Below are 15,506 nucleotides of genomic sequence, written 5' to 3'. Positions count from 1 at the left end.
TTGAACTGTAGTGCTAATTCCTAGATTTAAATTGTGGCAGTAGCTTTGAAGTCATTGTAGAGCAGGGGTGGCCAAACTGGCTTAACGTAAAAGCCACACAGAATAAATGTCAGATGTTTGAGAGCCGCAAGATATGAACAAATATTACACACATTTTTAAAATTGGAAAATATGTATATTTTGCTTTTTATTAACATTAAATGAGACTGCCAAAAATAAAAACAAAGGGGGTAAAAACAGATATTGATAATGATATTTATTTGTCCAATGATATTTGTTTGCTAATTATATTTATTTGTCTAAGAGAAAGATAGAGAGGCGGAAAGAGAGAGAGAGAAAAACAAATAGATGGGGAGAAGGAGGGAGAGGGAAGGAGGCAAAGAGAGAGTATGGAAAGGAGAAAGAGAAAAAGAGAAAGAAAGGCGGAAAGAAAGCTAATAGAAGGGGAGGGAGGAAGAGGGAAAGAGAGAGAGAGAGAGAGAGAAAGAAAGAAAGCAAATATATGGGGGAGGGAGGGGAAGGAAGGAAGAGAGAAAGAAAGGTGGAAAGAATGGAAGAGGTGGAAAGGAAGGAGCGAGAGAGTAAGAGAAAAAAACAAAGAAAGCAAATAGAAAGAGAGGGGAAGGGAGAAAGAAAGAGAAAGAAACAAAGAAAGCAAATAGATGAGGGAGGGGGGAGGAAGGAAGAGAGAGATAAAGAGGAAGGCATGGAGAAGGAGAGAAAGGTGCAAAGAAAGTAAGAGGTGGGAAAAAAGCAAATAAATGGGGAGGGAGGAAGGGGGAAAGACAGAGAAAGAGAGAAAGCAAATAAATGAAGAGGGAGAAAGGATGGGAGAGGTGGAAAGGAAGCAACTTTAAATCCGTACTCCAAGTGCCCCCCCCCCGCCCCCATGCCAGCAGGCTTTGCTTTGCTTGGAGAAGGGATTTAAAGAGATTAATGCCATCTCCAAGCTGGCGGGAGGGGGTGCTGCTTTGAGAAAGCATTTAAAGTTAAAGTTGCTTTCTTTCTCTGCCCCCCCCCCACCTCAAGCCTACCCAGGGAGGGGAACTCTGGCTGAGGAAGGAAAGACCAATTGGGGAGGTTTCCCCAGCCATCCTGCCAGGAGCCACACAATATGTGTGAAAGAGCTTCATGCAGCTCCCGAGTTGCAGTTTGCCCGCCCCTGCTGTAGAGTGTTGGAAGGAATACAGGGAGAATCAGTTCAGCTCTTCACTATAAGAGAAGGTGTTTCACGAAACAGTCTCTTCCCAAATTCCGTCCATTTTATTCTTCTTAGTAGAAGATGGGGAAAATGTAGAAGTGACTTTGCCCCCCCCCCCCAATTCCCATATCGTATCATCAGGTTTCTTGACTGACTTGATTTATGAAATTGAAAAAAGTGGACTGATATTGTCTGGGTCCTTTAGATCTTGGAGAGGTTTTTGTTGATGTTGTCTTTTTGCATAATGTAGACAGAAAGTAGAGGATTTCTAGCTGTGTAATTAAAAGGGGATCAATCAATCTTCCCTTGATGCAGCGTCCAAGCCATCTTCCCCACTCCTGACCCAGCTGCACTGAAAGATCGCCGGATGGAGAATCTGGTGGCTTATGCTAGGAAAGTGGAAGGCGACATGTATGAATCGGCTAACAGTAGGGTATGTTATCTGTTGGACAAGTGCTTAGATTTGTGAGCTACTGTTGGATGTACAATTGCCCTGTTCTGTGAGGGCACACCGATGTAAAAAAGTATCTCTGCTTCCAGTGCAGTTTGCTTTGCTTTGTGGCTGAAAAAGTGTAACTGAATACGATTATTTAAGTGGGGATTTGATCAATGAAATGCTCTTTTTATTAAGGATGTTTTGCATAAAGGGGTGAAAGCAAAAGTCCTACAGCAGCACCCTTTTCCACTTTGAAAAACTTGGTATGTCCTTTTATATTTCTGGCTTGGAAAAGGAAGCCAAACCTTCACTGGTTTGTTTTTCAGATGATCGTGACTGTTGACTTTGGAGGGCAGTTCTATGCATGGTCTGTCTGTCTATCTAATTTATACCCCACCCTCCCCACCGAAGCAGGTTCAGGGCAGCTTACAAAAAATTAAAATGCATAGATGGGTGTTAAAACAATAATAAAACCTTCTAAAAACAAGACAAATGATATCAAGTGCTGGTACATATTGGTCTGGCAATAATAATGATGATGATGTTTGGCGATGGTGGCAGCAAGCCGATGTCCTATCCAATTGATCCACTCCTCATTCTGCTTCTTATGTGGCTGGCTCAGGCTTTTGTTGGTGACTCCGAAGGGCAGGGCTCACAGTTAGTTATTGGGGGGGGGGGCTCCCAGTTGAAGGCCTGGCGGAAGAGCTCCGTCTTGCAGGCCCTGCGGAACTGCATAAGGTCCCACAGGGCCCTGATCTCGTTCGGGAGCTCATTCCATCAGTATGGAGCCACCACTGGGAAAGCCCTGGCCCTGGTTATAGCCAGCCTGCCGTCTTTAGGTCCTGGGAGGGTCAATCGATTTTGGGACCCTGACCGCGGTACTCTCTGGGGAACATGTGGGGAAAGGCGTCCCTCAGGTATGTAGGCCCCTGACCATTAAGGGCTTTAAGGGTAAGAACCAGCACCTTGAAGTGGATTCGGTATACTATTGGTGGCCAGTGCAATGCTTTCAGCACAGTCTGGATGTACTCCTGCATAGGGAGGCCCATCAAAAGCCCGGCTGCCGCATTTTGCACTAGCTGTAGCTTCCGGATCTGTGACAAGGGCAACCCCATGTAGAGAGCATTACAGTAGTCTAGTCTTGAGGTGATTATCGCATGGATCACTGTTGCCAAGTCATTGCATTCGGGGAAGGGAACCAACTGCTTGATCAGCTGGAGATGATAAAAGCCTGCCTTGGATCACTGGATTGCTATGAGGATAAATTTAATTATTTACTGAAGAAACATTTGGACTGTGCTTTTTTGGTGCAAGTATCCTCAAAGCTAAGAGGACGTGAACACATATGCTGAAATAATCAGTTAAACAGTCTAAGCAGTCTGGACTAGCCCCTGTGCCATGGATGCTGTCCCGTGCTCCTCGGAAGGAGGGCAGAATGAAGATGTGATCGGTGCTCCACCCTGTCACCACCTATTCCCCCCCCCTTCCGGAACTAGAGGGATCATACAGCAGTCTGGATTCTTCAACATGGGTATTGTCAGCAGGCTGCTGCCGCCGCCGCCAACAGGTCCTGGTATGGTTAATCAGGTCAGACTGTGTTCTACAACTTAGCATTGTGCCTGAGCTTCAGGGAGTCTTGCAGTCTCCTCAGCGTGCGTGTTCATATTTCTAGAATACAGTCTAAGCAAAACTAGATGGTTCACGCTACATTTGTCCATGTGAAGTAAGCATTATTCTGAATTATCTGTGGCTCTTTGTTTCAAATATCTTTTATAACTAACCCTAGCATAATTGTCCTTTGCAGGATGAATACTACCATTTATTGGCTGAGAAAATCTATAAAATTCAAAAGGAGCTAGAAGAAAAGCGGAGGTCTCGTTTACATAAGCAAGGGATCATGGGTAACCAGCCGGCCTTGCAGCCCCCAGGAGGGAGTCAGGCGGCCGGCATTCCACAGGTGACAGCAACGATGGCGCAGCCTGTGAGACCTCCCAGTAAGTACTTGCGAAGGGAGAAGGCAGAGTTTTTTAGTTTTGTATTTTTACCCCACTAATAGGCATTTCACAAGTATCTATTTTGGAAACATATACCCTCTCCTTTCTATCAATGATGGTATTCAAGACAACTTACAAAGAAACTATAAAATGGTGTCCAGGTAAAAACAGCATCTGAAGCAATGTATAGTGTCCAATTCTAAAGCAACAGGGAAAACCCCCTAAAAAACCAGAGGAGGGAGGCCTCAGTGATGTGACCCACAAGGCCCAATAGAAGCTGTACTGATATTTTCTGCCAAGGCAGTAGTCTCGTTTATCCAGACTTTTGGCTGAAAATATCAGTGCTGCTTCTATTGGGCCTTTTGGGTCGCATCTCTGAGGTTTCCTACTCTAGCTTTCTAGCAAAGAGGACGGAGCTGGGAATACGTCCCTCAGAAGAGTGTGCCACAAGCCAGACACAACTGCAGGAGAGGCCCTGCCTCACACTCGGAGGCACCTGTGCCAGCGCCTCCAGTTTGCATGCCAGCTGCCGTGCAGATCCCGAAGCCTCTGCCTATTGAGGGCTTCATCGGTGGAAACCAAGGCATCGGACTGTGCCTGGAAAGATGGGGGAGGAGGAGGAAGCCACAGCCCACTTGGGGTGACCCCAAGAGAGGTGGTCTGCCATTGCCCGCCTCTGCGTCTCGACCCTGGGGTGATGGATTCCTCGGAGGCCTCCCATCCAAATACTAGCCAGGGTCAACCCGCTCAGTTGGGCTAGCACGGGCTGTCTGGGACAGGGCAGGAAGATATTTGCATCCAGGCAAAATGTGCTAATTGTGTTTACCGAACTTTGGGCTAGTGGAATTTTCCCAAGACTCTTTAAAGGCAGCTCTGTGTATAAAGCATTATTAAAGTAATCAAACCTGGCCACTCCTAAAGCACAGGAAATGTAGCAAGATTATATAATATCTGGAAATTTTGAAGCCCCAGGGGGGAAAACCCACATCTGTTTGCTCTGTGTAGGTCACCGTACAGTCAGGGGAGTAGGAGCCAGGTCCCTCCAAGGAGCTGCACTTGTATTTGCTGGATCCCTTTGTACCCCGGGGGGTGGGGGAGAGGAATCCTCGTCCTTCCATCTGTGGTGTCTCCTCTTTTTCCCATCTCCCCCCCCCCCCCGAGATCCTGCTTAATATCCTTACCGCTTTCTCCGTGATGTAAGAACAGACATCTGGGTGAAGAGAATCCCCACTTGACGATGATGGGGGGGAGCCCCCCCTCCAGTGGCAGATGAGGCAACCCACTACCCCCCTGTTACTGTGGTGGGCCCTTCTTGCAACAGCAGGTAGAAGTGCCAAGGGTAGGGGTGTGTATGTCTCTCCTCTTGCGCTCGCTGGCAACTCCTGGCTATGTACCATTGAGAGAGAGCGGGTGCTGGCTTACAGGGAATGTGCAGAGTTCCTCCACGGGCCCGTCTGTCACTGGTGCTTCCGTGTGAGAGAGGGCCATCGGTACAGCTGCCATCCTGAGAGGGGAATGGCAGAGAAGGAAGAGTCACTGGCTGGCAGTCCCGGAGCCTGGGAGGGAGGAGCAGCCCAACGAGGCTCTGGGGAGTCCGGCTCCCGCCGTGGGGCATTGCTCCACCTGGGGCTGCGGCTGCTTTGTTTCCACGGCCAAGCGGTGTCCGCTTGTTAGGATGCTTCAGTGGGGTTTTTTGTTTGTTTTGTTTGTTTGGGGGGAGCTGAGTAAGTGTGTCCCACATATGGACTGGGGTCAGTCTCGTGAGGATAGTGGAAAGGGTTGCAGAAGAATTTGCAGCTGCCCTGCCTATGGAGGAAGGAAGGCGCCAGCCATATGAGAAGACCTACCTCCAGGGATGGGGAAGTTGTTTTCTGTTAGAAAAACTGAAAATAGGCCCAGTACTTGAAAGAGCATTGCACTCCGTGTTATCGTAGTGCATGTAGTCAACCCTGGCCTTGCAGTGTACTTTTTTCCTTCTTGTGCTCCTCTTTTAAACCCTCCAGGTGTCTTGGATTTCATTGAGGACTGAGCCTGCAGGCCTTTCCCTCTAAAATCCCCATTCTGAGCATTGCCTTGTCGCGTGCAACGCAGGCAAGGCGCACTGTGGAAGTGGGTTTGTTGCTTGTCTTCTGGCCTGTTAGTCATTACTGGACCTGCCGTCAGACAAAAGAGGTCTTGCTCTGGGTTCTGCCAGTCCAGAGCAGGTCCTTTCAAGAGATGAGGGAGCAAAGAAACATCCAGCCACACATACACACACACACACCCAGGTTTCTCTGCCCCTTTTACTTGCTGCAGCTCCCTCCAGAGGAGCACAGGCACTTGTTCTGTTTCCCGAGGAAGACAAACGGAGGCTGGACAGCTAAGGTGGCTTCAGCCGCAAATGTTCAGCAGCAGGAGGAACTGATTTTTGACATTTTGGTGTGCTTGCTTTGTAGTGCTAGTAGCATAATTTCTTAGTTCTTTTTTAAATGAAATCATCAAAAGTAACCGGATCTTGTGTGCTTACAGACGGACCGATGCCAATGCCAAACGTGCCTATGAGCCGCATGCAGGTCTCTCAAGGTATTTAACGTCCACTATTTGCTACTTAGCCTTTCTCTCTGTGACACCCACCGGTGCTGGGGGTGGAGAATGTATTTTGCCTCTTGTGTGCCAATGAAAGTGATAGAAAGCATGTTTTGTCTTGGGAATCCATGCCAATAGCCATGCCAATGGTCACATTTAACAAAGTGGCCTAAGATCACAGTGGGATGGCACCGGGACTTCTTGGAATGCGTCTGTGAAGCAGTGGTGGTTCCAGTGCCTTGAACTTTGGTCAAGGTCCTGCCCTGTTTGGGGGGCTTCTGCAGTCCAAGGGCTGACACCTTATCAGCAGAAAATTGTAAGCTTTGTAAGGATATTGGAAACTGTCAGTCATTACAGCCCCCTCAATTCAGCAGCAAGAGTAAGCCAGCGTAAGGTGGTCCACACAGGCCCTTGAAACTGCAGTGGGGAGAGGGGAGGCACTGAAGACAGCTGTCAGTTGCCACAGTCCCTCCCCCCCCCAGCCCCCCGCTTGTCTCCAGAGAAGTCGAAAGGAGAGGAGAAAAAAACTGCTCCCCCTCCATGGCACTCCTTAGCTCGTGGGCACTCCCTGTTTCCGTGCTGCTTCCTCAGATCATGGTATGCTTCCCAGCTGTTTGCAGTGGGAAGGGCAGTCCTGCTGGGATACATGAGCAACAAAGGAATGGATGAAGAGAAGGAAATGGACTGCTAGGGCTTTATTGGGGGACCTTCCAGTCTCCAGTATTGCACTCCTCAGCAGAGATATGTTCTTCTAAGTCCAGTGAAATCAACGTGCTTCAGAGGATGTAACTCTATTTAGGATTGCACTGTAAGTTACGTTGGATGTGAAACAAATACAGGAGCATTTCCATCCAGGACTTTGATCAGGATTTAAACCAGGGGTCTGCACCTGTGGCTCCAGATCCAAATGTGGGTCAGTATAAAACCAAACATGACTGTTTAAAAAGCAAATGAAATCCGTAAATTAAGGTACAAGTGGAGGGGAGTAGGTAGAATGCTGGAATCAGCCACGTGTAAAGGGAATGGCAGGCAGAGATGTTTATGGGATGGAAGAGCTTCTTACAGATGATTTACAGAAAGGGAAAGATAAAGGCGAACTGTAGCCAGCAGTCCCAGTGCATTTGATGTGCAGATTTATGCACATTGGGTTTGGGGGTGTTTAATGAGGACTGACTGTGAGACCCCCCGGGGTTTGCCACTTTCTATTAAAGACCTCCCCATGACCAGTGTTCAGGCCGCAGACACTTTGTGGATTATGTCAGCAAGGTTGCACATTTGTAGTCTGGCAAAGGAACTTTGCCATTCTAGCCATTTGTTGAACTCTTGCTCTGAATTCCAACGTAGTTCAGCTTTTTAATTATAAGAGGTTGTGGACCCCTGACTTAAACCTCTGACTCTATCAGAAACGATGATCAAAGCCCAACTCAGTTAATGAGGCTCTCTGAAACAAAAGGAAGACCGGGAGATGACAGAACGGCAGAGAACGAGCCCTGGCCAGCCCAGACTTCTTCCTGTCCTGGGCACCTAGGCCCGCCACTCACAGCCTTCGTTTACTTGTCAGCTTTCAACCAAAGTCTGTGTTTGTGGTGTATTTTCTTGGATTTTGGTGGGTTACCCAGACCCATGTTAATCAGACTTCTGGACTAATTTTGGAATAGAACCTGGTTTGGAACTCTGGCTGACTGTCTTCTCCCAGAGGGTGATGGCAACCCTGTGGATCATGTGGGACTTTGTGGCCACTGTTCCGTACTTCTGCCCCTGGTATCCTTCTGGTCACGCTGAACAAGATGCATTCCAGGTGGGGGGATGCCATTCAGCCTGGCAGTGTAGTGCTGTGGGACAGCTGAGTCAACAGCATTCGACCCTGTTGGTGCTAAACAGCACGGCGGACAGGCAGTCCGAAAGGTCTGCAGGGAGTGCCTGGAAGCCACAGTGGGTGGGATGAGAGCTCAACACCAGGTGGAGGTTAGTGTCCTGTGGGTCCCTTCTGCTCCAGCATTGTCCTGGAGGGGGTGGCACTCTTGAAGGGAGAGGGTTGCGTCTCGCAGGTGCTGTGAGATGCGTGCCTTTAGGTGGAGGCTCAGGTCTCCTCTGTGGCTTATAGTACCATTAGGCAACTTTGGTGGAAGCACTGTCCGGGCTCCCTTCTTGACGGATAGGATCATTTGAAATGTTTACGCCCTGCCTTTTTTCTTTGCATATAACAAAAAGAGCAAAGCCGCTGGAAAGCCTCCCTCTGCGTCAGTTCTCACCTATGCTTATTATTATAGATGAGCCTTCAAAGTCCTGATGCCTGCCCAGCACTCTCCCACTATCCAGTCACCACCGTGATAGTAATTAACACAGGCTTGCAGCTGATATTCTGTCTCTGTCTGTCTCTGTCTGTCTCTCTTTTTCTTTCTCTGTGTCTGTCTCTCTGTCTCTCTCTCTCTCTCTCTCTCTCTCTCTCTCTCTCTCTCTCTCTCTCTCTCTCTCAACATTCTGGATTTCAACTAGGAAGGTTTTTGAATCCTTACAAATGACACAAGAAAAAACTAGCAAGGAGCAGCTACAGTTTAGTCAGTTCGTCAGTATCTCTTAATTTTGAGATTTTGCATGCCTCTTGGGCATGCTTCAATTGAATGGTTAGATTGGAGCTTAGAGTGTACATACACTTTGTATGACATCAACACAAATTTGCTTGGAAAGGATATAAAAAACTATTGCTTGAGTCCTTCCTTTTTTGAGCTTCAAAGCTGACCTTAAAAAGTAACTTAGATTTTCTTCTCTCGTTAGGCATATGATTGGCTGCAGATTTAAAAGATGGAAGGCAAAGGCAGCCTCTTTGATTCACTGTCATGAAATGCATTTCAACATAGGTTGGCTCCTTCATTGTCAGAGGTTGCTGACCTCTGGCCTCGTCCAGTAATAGCCCTGCGCCACACTGGCTCTCGCGGCCCTTGGGCTTCTGCTCAAGCCAAGGTCAGGACAGGTGGCTCACATCTTCAGTGGAGAAATGTTAATCGCATGCAGGTATTTCTCCAAGTGCCACACACCCTCTGCAGCATTGAAGTGTGTGTGTGGGGGGTCCTCTCTCTCTCTCTCTGTAAAGCAGCTGTCTGGTCCTTCCCTTTGATGCAGGAGAAATGGGCACGTTTGACTGTAGTTCTCGCCACAGAGTAAAACCTCATTTTCTCGCAAGTGGGACTACACAGAGCCAGCAAGGGAGAAGACAGAGGGGCTACCGGTTTTCAAGTGGCTCTTTGTACAGTCTGCCTTCCCTACTGTAACAGCTTCTCCTGTTTATGGTTACATAAGAGTAAGGGAATAAATGCCTCTGGTAATTTGTTGATTCCTTCCTTTGAAGTGCTTGGCATTGTGGTAAAGAGTTTACCAAGGAATATACAGTTAATAAAGAGTTAATGTTTGGAAGAGAGGCCATCGGTCTCCTGGGGATGTCTCTGTGGAGGAACCAGGAAGAGTTGCTAAGATGGGAGCTGGACATGGTTGCGCTGAGGGCCTCCTGGCCCAAGCTGTGTGAAATGGAAATGAGCCTGCGTGGTGGCTGGGCCCGGAGGACCTTCCCTCGCCAACTGGTGCCCAAGATGGTGGGCAGGTGGGAAGGGGGTGGAAGCACCCTGTGCTCCAGCCTGCGGAAGCTTCCACAGTTAAACCGGCATGTGTGCATATTCCCTTTGTGGAACGGACCCAGAACTACTTGACACATAGAAGTTGCCAAGAAGTTCCACTCCTGCTGATATCAAGCAGTAATGCAACCTGTGGGTATGCCAGTCAATGAACAATCAGCAAGAAACCTTTTTGCACAATTAAGATTTCCACCTTCGGTTCCTTGGCTAAGTTTCTGCTGGTGCCTCCTCAGCTTGCTTTCACATCTAATTAACCACTGATTGTTGTTGTTGTTAAAAGCAAGAGCATGACACTCTCATGTTTTGTCCTGGTCTCTACCATCACATTTGCTCTCCCGCAGTGTGTGGGGTGAGTTCTGCCGCAGCGTTCGTTTCAGTTGTTAATGCCGAGGGTACCCCTGGGCCCAAGCGGCATAAGTAACTACCACCCAGCAGCCAACATTCCACTCCTGAGCAAAGTGCTCTGATGGGTGGTGACGGCACACTTCCCGCTGGTCTGGTAGGGGACAGATTATTCAGGCCTCGGTTTGAGACAGAAGTGGCCTCTGTCGCGCCCTGACCAACTAACTTTGCCGGGAGAGTGACCGGGGTGTTGGATTCTCCTGGGTCTCTTGGTCTCCGCCACCATCCTCCACCATGGTATCCTGGAGAGGATGGCTGGGTTGGGAGTGGGAGACTCTGCTTCTTCGGTTGGTCCAAAATCTGGCAGCTTGCTGCCCACTTGCTTCTGGGCACACTTCAAAGTGCTCTAAATGACTTGGGGCTGCCTTATTCCACACATTTGGCAGCATCCTGTTCTCAGGCCCTGCTTTCTCGGCCTCTGCTTGCCAAGAGGAGGCTGGTGGTGACCAGACAGAGGGCTCTTCCCAGTGATGGCATCTTACCTTGGGGATGCCCTCCCCCTTGAGGCCCGGCCGTGCTGTCCTTTAGGCCCACCGTGGCAAAACGTTTCTTTCCACCCTGGCTTTTAACTGAGGAGTTCTTTCTTTTTTCAGTTGCTTTTATGGACCGCTTCTCCTCTGCGGACTATTTTATGGATATCATTTTAGGATGCTGTACATTCTTTTGTGCTGTTCGTGTGCCCCAGCTCCTTTCTACAGCTTGTTTTATTATTGAGAATTCTTCCTGTCCTGTTCAGGCAGGCCTCCGGCAAGGCAGAAGACACATTTTCCAAATACATCAGTGTCTAGATTTGTATATCGAGACGTGGCTGGGTTCCTTGCTCCTAACGAGCTGTTCTGGGGGTGCATTTTGCAGGAATGGGAGTGAATCAGTTTAACCCTATGTCCATAGGGAATGTCCAGATGCCGCAGGCACCCATGGGACCCCGTGCTGCTTCTCCAATGAGCCATCCTGTCCAGATGAACAACATGAGCGCCGTTCCAGCAGTTAGTATCTTTTTTGCCTCATGTTTTTGTGTAAAAAATAACTTTTATAATGCTTTGGAAGGACAACAAGGCTATCTTCCGTTCTTTCGTATGCAGGGACTTTTGGATTAACTAAGGTATTCAGACAGTAGTCTCTTTGTCTGCTGTGCCAGATTAACTTTTTATGTTTCAAATATAATTATTCAGTTTGCTTAGTTATGTATACCCTGCTTTTCTCACCAATGGGGACCCAAAGTGGCCTCCTCCCTTTTAATCCTCACAACAGTCCTGTGGGGTTGGTTAGAGGCTGAGGGAGAGAGAGTGGCCCTAGATTACCCAGCGAGTTTCCTTGGGAGGGTGTAATTAGCACCTGGGTCTCCCAGATCCTAATTCAGCACTCTAACTGTTACACCATGTTGGTTGGTAAAATACATTTTCCAATCCAGTATGGTGAAAATTTTGGAAGAGAGTTAGGTAACATCAGAGGGGTTTGGGGGAAGGGGGGAGGCTGTGATATCCAGGTCCATAGGTTATGCCAAGTCACTGTGTTCTGATTTCCGGGTTTGTTTCTTCATGATATGTAAACAATTTAAAGTGCCTCTTGTATTTTATATATTTATGCACTTCATTTATATCCAAATCCTGTTTGGTTCAGAGAAATGCTGAAATATAGCTTTCGGCATTTGGACATGCCTCCTTTCCCTCCTCCCTTTGGAATGGCTTCCCCTACGGGCACCCCTTTGGCACCCCTGTGGGCCGGGTTCTGACTGCCGGTCGTTTGCCTTGTGTGCCAGGTGGCCATGTCTCCCTCGCGGATGCCCCAGCCCCAGAGCGTGATGGGAGCCCATCCGAGCAGCCTGCTGGGCCAGGCCTCCGCCCAGACCCAGTTCCTGCCGCAGAACCCGTTTCCTGCCTCCACCGGAGCCATGAATGTCAGCAGCGTGGCCATGGGGCAGTCAGCAGCGCAGGCAGCCGGGTCACAGGTCAGCAGAGACGTGTGGTGGTTGGGACATGTTTTGTTCAGCATTTCTGTTGTCTGTACTTATTTTTTTGTTGCCTTGTTTACATTTTTAAAAAATACATGAATACTGTGCACATTGAAGAGTATCCCTAAATCCTAAACAAACACAAAAAAGAACATGATCCATCAAAATAAAATATATCCATATGCTTTATATGAATACTGGTAGAATAAAGTTTGAGTCCAATGGCACCTTTAAGTCCAACAAAAAGTTTTATTTAAGGTGTTCGCTTTAGTGTGCAAGCACACTTCCTCAGACAAATTGAAACAAAATTTCCTCAAGCCTTGCATACAGGAAGAGGGGTGTGTGTGTGTGTGTGTGTGTGTGTGTGAGAGAGAGAGAGAGAGAGAGAGAGAGAATGTCAGGATGGACCAGTTAGAGTTAAGATGCACAAGTGAACCTGAGATTGGATCAAGGCAGCAAGATCAGTGAATGGCAGCAAATTAGCACACAGATGTGAGTGCTAACAAACAGATGTGAGAATGAAGCCTGAGTCCAGTGGCACCCCCAAGACCAACCGTACTCAGCCCTGGGTACATGCGAGAACAGAGAGACTCTGCATGTATAGGTGCATACTTCTTCAAATACACTGAAACAGTCTTCCTCGAATATTAAAAGACGCCTGCTCCTTGGGAGGAAAGCGATGGCGAACCTAAACAGCATGATAAAAAGTAGAGACATCACCCTGCCAACAAAAGTCCGCATGGTCAAAGCAATGGTATTCCCAGTAGTCATGTATGGCTGCGAGAGTTGGACTATAAGGAAGGCCGAGCGCAGAAGAATAGATTCTTTTGAACTATGGTGCTGGAGAAGACTCTTGAGAGTCCCTTGGACTGCAAGAAGAACAAATCAGTCCATCCTCAAAGAAATCAACCCTGACTGTTCCCTGGAAGGCCAGATAATGAAACTGAAGCTCAAATACTTTGGCCACCAAATGAGAAGGGAGCACTCACTGGAGAAGACCCTGATGCTGGGAAAGATTGAAGGTCAAAGAAGACGGGGACGGCAAAGGACGAGATGGTTAGACAGTGTCATCGATGCAACGAACATGAAGTTGAGCAAACTTCAGAGGATGGCGGAAGACCGGAGGGCCTGGAGGGAGCTGGTCCATGGGGTCGCAAAGAGTCGGACTCGACTGTGCGACTGAACAACAACAAAAACTACCTGTATGTATGGACTCTGGCTTCGTTCTCACATCTGTTTGTTAGCACTGACTTTTGTGTGCTAATTTGCTGCCATTCAATGATCTTGCCGCCTTGATCCAATCTCATCTTCACTGGGGCTTCCGGTTGGGGAAAAAATGGCAATCTGACGCACCTTGCGACCGTGCAGGGTGGACGGGGGCTTCTCCTGACAGTTTGGGCTATTTTACAGCCCAACGCAACCTTCCCCAGGGAGGGGGAGAGTCAAGCAAGCATCGAGAGCCGAGAGAGAGTTGAGGTTGGTGCGATCAAGCCTCGGAAGAGACTTGTTTTGCACTTTGATCTCCTCTCCCAAAGAGGGTGTTGCATTCATCGCTACAGGAGCCTGCCGAGCTGAGAATTCAGTTTAAAATCGCCATTACCCGATCTCATGGACAGTGGGGGGAAAAATTGAACTGATTGAAATAGTGCGACGACCAAATTAAAGAAGCAAGGTAACAACTTTAATTTTTACTTACTGGGTGAAAGCTGGCAACGTAGATAAAAACATCCGGAAAAGTATTTGTGGACAGTGAATAAGAATTGAGCAAAAAATTGTTGAAAAGTCAATCCCAAAGCAAGGAAAACAGCGTTTAAAAACTTTGTTGTGCATTCCTGTGGTGTTGAGAAAAGATAGCGAATAGAAACTCACGCTGAGGATCGCGAGAGTGGGGCTTGACTAGGGGAAAGAGAAGCCAAAACTCTCCCCTAGATAAGCAGGGAGGAGCAGCTGTGGCCGAGTCGCAAGAACCGGAAGTAGACGGAGGGAGAAACCTGTGACATCGGAAGCTGCAGGAGAGACATCGGACAGCAGAGAACGGACCGGAAGAGGAGCGGACGACGTCAAACTACAAACAAGCAGGAAGACGCCGGGGGACGGATTAAAGCAGCGGACCAGGCTGATGGAACAGAGGATGACAGAGGCAATTCAAGAGATGGGAAAACAAATGAAAGAATTGCTAGTCTCGGAAGTTGCTGAATTAAAAAAAGAAGTAGGAGAAATGGGAGATAAATTAGAAAAAGAAGTAGGAGAATTTAAAAAAGAGCTCCAAATTTGTCGCAGAAATCTTCTGAAATAGATCAAAAAATGCAAGAAATCTTCTGAAATAGATCAAAAAATGCAAGATGTCACCCAAAAAGTGGAAGCAGTAGCAAAAGACCATAAGATGTTGGGTACAATGATGGACTGCAGAGCTATGCAAACACACTTAAGGCTGAGAGGAGTGGAAGAACAACTAGATGATAAGAAGTAGAGTGATTGCAGCCATTCTTAAAGATGAAGAGGTGGATGAGACAGAATTACACTTTGATTTAATCTACAGAGTGAACTCAACCTATGCAACACAAAAAAATTTACCAAGAGATGTCATTGTGCAGTTGGTTACCAAGAGGATGAAGGAACTCATTATTAAGAAGCAATATACAGTACCTTTTGTAATGGATGGAAAGAAAATAATGGTAATGAAGGAACTGCCAAGACAGTTTTTGCAAGACAGGAAAAAAATTAAGAAGCTTGCGGATAAGTTGAGAGGTCTGAACATAAGGTATAGATGGGAGATACCGCAAGGACTGAGTTTTACTTATCAGAATCAGAGATACACGATTAAGACCTTGAGTAGAATGGCAGAATTTATGTATGAGTTTGATAAGGACTTTGGAGACAAGTAAAAGGAAAATATGATGGATTTCAAAGTATTCTCATGGAATGTAAATGGACTAAATTCACCCAATAAAAGAAAAATTGTGAGACATTGGCTAGGGAAACAAAAAAGTGATGTGATTTGTCTACAGGAAACTCATATTAGAAAACAAGATTTTAAATATTTGGCGGCTAAACAATTAGGTGAAGAATTTTATTCATTGGCAACAAAAAAGCACAGAGGAACTGTGATATATGCAAAAAAAGAGCTGGAACCAAAAGAAATTTTTTAAAGACAAAGAAGGAAGATATATAGCAATAGAAATAAAGGTGCAGGAAAAGAAGATTTTGATCGTAAATATTTATGCCCCCAACAGGGCAAAAGAGACTTTTTTTTAAAGAATTGACACAGGATCTGGACCAAGTGGCATATGAGCAAAACCATAATAGCAGGTGATTTCAATGGGACAGTAGA

At 47.2% G+C, this 15,506-nt stretch overlaps 1 protein-coding gene across 1 annotated transcript in view; it reads left to right on the top strand.

The window, feature by feature from the left end:
- LOC107108414 (CREB-binding protein-like) overlaps positions 1-12,172 on the top strand; it is a gene marked incomplete at its 3' end in the record, with an annotated part of 60,285 nt that extends 48,113 nt beyond the window's left edge. The window contains exons 10-14 of the mRNA XM_015408842.1: positions 1,517-1,634; positions 3,442-3,631; positions 6,140-6,193; positions 11,116-11,210; positions 11,984-12,172. Of these exons, the coding sequence (XP_015264328.1) occupies positions 1,517-1,634; positions 3,442-3,631; positions 6,140-6,193; positions 11,116-11,210; positions 11,984-12,172 (646 nt within the window). The remainder of the gene's footprint in view (positions 1-1,516; positions 1,635-3,441; positions 3,632-6,139; positions 6,194-11,115; positions 11,211-11,983) is intronic.
- Positions 12,173-15,506: the final 3,334 nt, after the last annotated feature.

This window comes from Gekko japonicus, unplaced genomic scaffold, assembly GCF_001447785.1.
Source record: "Gekko japonicus isolate JY-2015 unplaced genomic scaffold, Gekko_japonicus_V1.1 scaffold4237, whole genome shotgun sequence".
NCBI classification, from domain to species: Eukaryota; Metazoa; Chordata; class Lepidosauria; order Squamata; family Gekkonidae; genus Gekko; species Gekko japonicus.
This window is presented reverse-complemented; position numbering and strand designations above follow the sequence as displayed.